The sequence below is a fragment of the Silene latifolia genome, chromosome X, assembly GCF_048544455.1.
Source record: "Silene latifolia isolate original U9 population chromosome X, ASM4854445v1, whole genome shotgun sequence".
Taxonomy (NCBI): Eukaryota; Viridiplantae; Streptophyta; class Magnoliopsida; order Caryophyllales; family Caryophyllaceae; genus Silene; species Silene latifolia.
The window spans coordinates 227,698,100-227,704,911 of NC_133537.1; the positions used below are offsets into that span (position 1 = coordinate 227,698,100).

The 6,812-nt window shown below is 36.9% G+C and overlaps 1 protein-coding gene across 1 annotated transcript; it reads right to left on the minus strand.

Moving 5' to 3' along the window:
* Positions 1–3,009: 3,009 nt before the first annotated feature.
* On the minus strand, positions 3,010–6,426 carry LOC141619489 (uncharacterized). Its single transcript, XM_074436506.1, has 6 exons — positions 6,287–6,426; positions 5,574–5,883; positions 5,081–5,496; positions 4,355–4,987; positions 4,016–4,189; positions 3,010–3,670 (listed from the first exon to the last, which is right to left on the minus strand). The coding sequence occupies exons 1-6, from the start codon at positions 6,424–6,426 to the stop codon at positions 3,010–3,012; spliced, it is 2,334 nt and encodes a 777-aa protein (XP_074292607.1).
* Positions 6,427–6,812: the final 386 nt, after the last annotated feature.

The following is a 6,812-nucleotide window of genomic DNA, read 5'->3' on the forward strand; positions in this document are numbered from 1 at the left end:
GCCTTGGGTGCAATCAAAGGAGGATCTCTACATTTGGGATTTTGGAAGATCATCCATTACATTTAAGCTCAAGAACAAATAAGGAAGGTGACCTTATTTGTGCCCTTATTTTCTAGCCACTCAACAATGTATGGGACATTGTTTTTCTCATTTTATCACTTATTTTGTTATGCATGCACTAGATCTAATGAACTCATATTAATATGTTAATTAGTTCACCATTAGAAGAGTTTAATAATAGGTATATGAAGCTAACAATTGGTATCAGAGCTAGTGGTTGCGGATGAAATTGGAGTTGCCATTGCAATTGAGAAAACAATTTCAATTCCAAAATAGGAAGTGAAGGAATTAATAAAGATCTATCGTTTTAATAATACTTGTAAACATTTTAAACAAGTTTTAAGCATTTATATAGTGAGCTCTACCCAACTATTATAAATGATCCCGAGATCCAAATTCATATCAATTCGGGCACGGTGATCTGATTCATCCCTTATGAATATAACTCGGTGGATTAACTCTTTAATCGATTCTAGTTCTAGAACTCTCGGTCGATAAAATTACTTTAATATTTATCTTTAGCCCGGAACACATGCGACTACGGTCACGAATACTTCCGTTGAGCTCAATCCAAATTTCGATGTAATAACAATTTACTACCCACTTACCCAACGTAACAAGTTTAGCACCCTGGTGAGCCGAGCCTACTTCCTTATGACATTGGGATTCATGGTTCTACTATTTGGCAAGGCTAATTCTCAATTATTATTTTGTGAGAGATCTTGTCAATTTATTATCTATCACGTTTTAACTGCACTAAAGCGGTGAACTACGGTAACTATAATTGACACGGTCGAAGACTCGATATGAAATGCATGTATTGTTATGGCGATTTGGCAATGCATGCAACATACTAAAATAAATGCAAAGCAATAATAAACTCCTAGTATGGCCTTCCTAAAATAGAAAATTAAATAATCTATTGCACCCAAAACAAATCCCTTAAAATAATATACTAATTAACTAGATTAGTGTATTATTATACCTTAAAATAGATTCAAATATTATCACTATTACTACACTAGTAATTTAATATTTATGATAATATTGGATGAACAATATCTATTTCTAAACGCTTGTTTTAGAGAGAAGTTGGGAAGAGAATATGAGATAATGCATGTAGAACGAATGAATGAATAAGAGAGCAAATTCTCTTAATAATAAGGAGGGGAAACCGATGGTGGAGGGGTACACAAAGACAATGCATGGCTCTTGCTTTATCTTTTGTTCTTCACAAGAAATAGCATGTGTAAGACTAGTTAAGGTAGGTGTGTAAGGCTAGTTAGACTACGTATGATTATATTTATTTTATTTCATAAAATAAATCAACCATAATCCACTACAACCCCCTCCATTTCGGTTCATATACATAAAATGGACTATCATTTTATTTTGTCAATTTTTCACTTGTCACATAATATGTCACATATAGTATGTTAGACGTTATTAATTAATTTAATGCATATTTATCAAATAAATATCATTTTATAAATTAATTAATTTACATACAACAAATTGACTAGTGATTCTTCATCACATAAATAAAATGGGTCATATAATTATAATTCACAACATATTATAATTATAATTAACCATTCATTCTTATCTCAATTGTTTCACAAACAATAATCAATTTTAGTAATAAAATATTTTAATTACTAAAATAAATATTATTTAATCCAATTACAATAAGATATAAATATTCTCTCTCACAAATGAATTGTTCAATTTTAAGGAATTGATTAACTTATCGTCATATAATCAATTTGTCTATTAAGGGAATTGTCCTATAGGTGTGACCTTAAGGGATCAACTGATCACCACCGTCAAACGACAGTAATGTCAAACTCTAGTTAGCTAATCATTACTGATTAATGTTGATCAGTTGACTATATAAATGAATCATCCCTCACGTATTCTTAATTTGAGATTTAAACATGTGATCGCACTATTGTTGAGAACACATACTACAACAATCTCCCACTTGTCTGAGACAAGTGTGCGTCACCAATTCTCTTGTCCTATTACAATCTCCCACTCAATGCAAGGTGTCTCGCAGTTCGTACTTGCATTTGATCATATCTTGTGTGGTTTCCTCGATCTGGAGAGTAACTATCTGACCGGAATTATCTACCGTAGATACCTTCTAAGCGTAGCCACACATTTTCAGTTTACTTCTCCTCGAGTGGCCTTGAGATTTCAAATAACCCTGACAAGGGGTGGACAATTCCTATTGCACTATTCCCTTCGCTTAGCCATAGTTCATCATGACCCAAAATGTACTCATTTGACTTCAGTTACGACAGTCATAGAGTATAAATCAAAGCCATTCAGAAATTTGTGCTAACTTGGGCGAATAGTTTCTAGTCAAAAGAATTGACTCATAAGAATACAATAGTAACTCTTGCCATGACCAGGTTTTATGAATTACCAGAACTCTATAAGCGGTCACTGCCCGACAGAGTGTCCCATACAGTCCGTCTATGTGATCGACTAGTCATCCCATATGACTCTATGGCACTTGAACTTGCCATCAATCGCATCACACTCTAGTTACTTTGAGATGTCACCTCCTTTAAGTAACTAGGGGCAAATACTATGTCAATCCAATTCACTTCAATGGGGTTCAATTTGTCACAACAACCCATTTGGATTTAACAAAGTAATGGATGAGTTTAAGGAAACTCAAATGATAAATGTGATTAACATATATGAATAGTCAATACACTATTACTACTTCATATCTTATAAACTACAGTGTACCTTTTTTTTGGGAAAGGTAAGGTTATATATTAATAAAGCCCATCATACAATTTGTGAGCTAGAGAGTTCCTATCTCTAGCTAATTACAACTTAGACCAATTCTACTTAACCACTCCTCAGTACACCTAGACCGCACTGTTACAGTACTACCTCTCATTTTCATTTGCACTTTCTCCTTCACCTATTTTATAAGAAGAACAGGGAGAGAGGGATTACAGACTCCATTCTACAATGATTTCTAGCATGCCATATCAAGTACATCAACTGAGCAAGTACAGCAGCAAGAATCTGTTTCAGTAGAAGGGATCTAGCTCTAACAGTTAACCACCATGCAGTTACTTCTTGAATAGGTAAGCACATCTGAAGCCAATCTTCCAGTAGCCTCAGACATTGCCTACTAAATGAGCAGCTGAGAAATAAGTGATTGAGCTCCTCCTCAGCATCCTTACACACGAAGCATCTGTTATGCTGTATAATATGCATTCTCATCAATCTATCCTGTGTAAGCAAACGATTCTGAGCTACCAACCAAATGAAAAACTTATGCTTAGGCAACATAATCCTGTTATTTACCCAACGGAACCAAACAACATCAGACCCTTCATCAACCAGCCAACTATACCCCAATTTAACAGTATACTCAGGCAGCTCTGCTCTCCAATTTGCATCAAAAAGCCAAGAATGCAGTTGGTTTTTCACATCACAAATTCGTCTCCAAGCCCAACTTGTGTTAATGGAAGGTTCATAATCTCTCAAGGTTACATTCTTTAAATGAACAGAATGCACCCACTTCACCCAGAGATGATCAGTTTTTAACTCAACCCACCAAACATACTTACCCGTAGAGCTATATTCCAAAGATGCAGATTCTTCAACCCCAAACCACCTTTTCTCTTGGGTTGCCAGATTGTTTTCCAAGAGACAAGGGTAGAGGATTCATTAGAATTCTAGCCATGGCATAAAAAAAACTCTACAAATGGCTTCAATCTTAGAGATCACTGCTTTTGGCAAAATAAACATCCTTGCCCAATACATATGGAGGGTGCTCAAGACTGATTTAATTAAAGTGAGTCTTCCAGCATAAGAGAGCTGTTTAGCCCCTAGCCTAGTAATCCTCTCAGTAACCATGTCCACCATACATTGACAGTCAAGAATCCCCAGCCTTTTAGGAACAATTTTGACTCCAAGATACCTGAAGGGAATCCCCCCTCTTCTCATTCCAGAAGCCTCCTCAATGCCTTTTATGATTGCCTCACTCACCCCATTGCTATAAAAATTTGATTTGCCATTATTCATTTTGAGACCAGAGGACATTGAGAAGGTCTCAAAAGCCCTTAGCAAAAGCCTAACAGAGTGCAAGTCACCTCTGCTAAACATAAGCAAGTCGTCAGCAAAGCATAAGTGAGTAAGCTTCAATTTAGTTCACAGTGGGTGATATTTAAACCCCTGACACCTGTCCAGGACCCCCAAAAGCCTACTAATATACTCAAGACAAATGGTAAAAAGCAAAGGGGATAGAGGGTCCCCCTACCTTAACCCTCTTTGGCCTTTGAAAAATCCAAAAACATCTCCATTCAGAGCCAAGGAGTAGGTGGGAGGAGACACACACTGCATTATGAGACCAATACTACTTGCAAGAAAATTGAGTGCACTTAACATTTCCTGTAGGAAGCTCCACTCAATGGAGTCATAGGCTTTCTGCAGATCTATCTTCTTCATAACTCTAGGAGAACACACTTTCCTCTTATACAACTTTATAAGATCTTGACATATGCGAATATTGCCCACTATATCTCTATTTCGAACAAAAGCTCCCTGAGAAGGGTTAATGATATCAGGCAAAATAGAACTCATCCTTGTGCAAAGTACCTTAGTCAAACACTTATACACTGTGTTGCAACAGGCAATGGGCCTGAATTGTAAAACACTGTCAGGTAACTCAGTTTTTGGGATGAGCGTGAGAATGGTGGTGTTCAATTCTTTCAGAACCTTCCCAGATTGAAAAGCATTCCTCATAGCATGACACACATCCATCCCCACAATATGCCATGAATCCTTGAAGATATGGCTGCTAAACCCATCAGGTCCAGGGGCCTTGTCTCCAGGAATGGAAAACATGGCACTCTTAATTTCCTCATCAGAAAGAGGTCTGTGTAACATCTCTCTATGAGCATCAGTCAACAACTTCCCTGTCTACACAAATCTTTTAGAAATGGGTTTAACAGGCTTTGAAGTACCCAAAAGACTTTTGTAATACCTCTCAAAAGCAGCCAGTATATCCTCAGGTTTAGAACAAAGCTGACCCTCCATATCATGAACCTGATATACCCTATTTATCATTCTCCTTTTCTTAATGCTAGAGTGAAAGAAGGATGTATTCTCATCCCCATCTTTGATCCATCCTTCTTTGGCTTTTTGAGCTAAATAACTATTTCTGGCTTTGATCAACTTACTCAAGTCAGAAGCACATTCTTTCTCAGCTCTGCAAATTGTAGCATTCAAAAGATCCTTAGAAAGCTGTTGTTGAAAAGGATGAAGAGTTAACTCAGTGACATGGGTGAGATTTTCAATATCACTGAATTGACCTCTATTCAATTTTTTGAATTCAGATTTCAATTTCTTCAGTTTCACAACAACTCTATACATAGGAGTACCCTGACCTCCGTATTCCAACTGTTACTTACAGTATTACCAAAATCATCAGATAATGCCCACATGTTAAAATATTTAATGAAACTCTTCCTCTTTACAAGTTCCTCAACAATGTTAATAAGACAAGGGCAATGGTCATATAATCCTTCAGGGAGGAAATTAGCTACAGCCTCAGGGAAGGACTGAAACCACTGCTCATTTATCAACACCCTATCTATCCGACTATACACCTTAGTTATATCCTCATGCTTGTTGTTCCAGGTATAATAAGAACCTGAACATTTCATTTCTTGTAACTGGTACTCATCAATCATTTTTCTCATAAGAGCCAACTCAGCCCAAGACACCTCAGCTCCACTAATTCTATCATTAGTTTCAGTAATGCTATTAAAGTCTCCACAAACCAACCTAGGTCCATCAATCAGGTTAGAGTAATCTCTCAAAGATTACCACATAGGTTCCCTTTCCTGTAACTTATTGAACCCATAGATCATAGTCTGCCAAAAGGCTACTTTCCTAACTTTATCAAACACTTTAGAATGAATACACTGAGCAGTAATATTCAGTATATCCACCTGAAAAATTTGAGGATCCCAAAGCAACCAAACTCTTCCCCCTTTATGAAAACTATTATTGGTACATATAGACCAACCCTCACATATATTATTCTTTGCATTAATCCAACTACTACCTTTTATTTTAGTCTCTAATAATCCAAATAGCCCAATCTTAATCTGGTGTAAGAACCACCTTATTTCATTTTTTTTTATTTGGCTATTCAGACCCCTCACATTCCAAAATCCCAACTTACCCATGATCAGTGTGACCTTCAGGAGTTAACAATTTTCTACTCTCAGTTCTTGCTTTCTGAATAGACAGAGTTAATGCATCCATAAAGCTTAAATCCCTAGGAGTGAACACCCTAGGTTCCCCATTATCATGTTTTAACATTTTGCTGATGAACCTTCATGGGAATGAAGGGCCCCCCTCAACTTCTTTCATCCCAGCAACAGAGGTACCACCACCTACAGCAGGGGTAACAACCGGAGTCTGAAGCTCTGGAGAAAGCACCTGGACTGCTAGAGTGGGTATGACTGCTGGAGAGACAGGCTTTGGAACATACAGTGTGTTGGAAAATGTGTCCTCAACAATAGTGCGATCACATGATTTAATATCATAATTAAATCTCATATAAAGAATACGTAAGGGATGATTCATTATATAGTCAACTAATCAACATTAATCGGTAACGATTGGCTTGCTATAGTTTGACGTTATTGTCGTGAGACGGTGGTGGTCAGTTGATCCCTTAAGGTCACACCTAAAGGATGATGCCG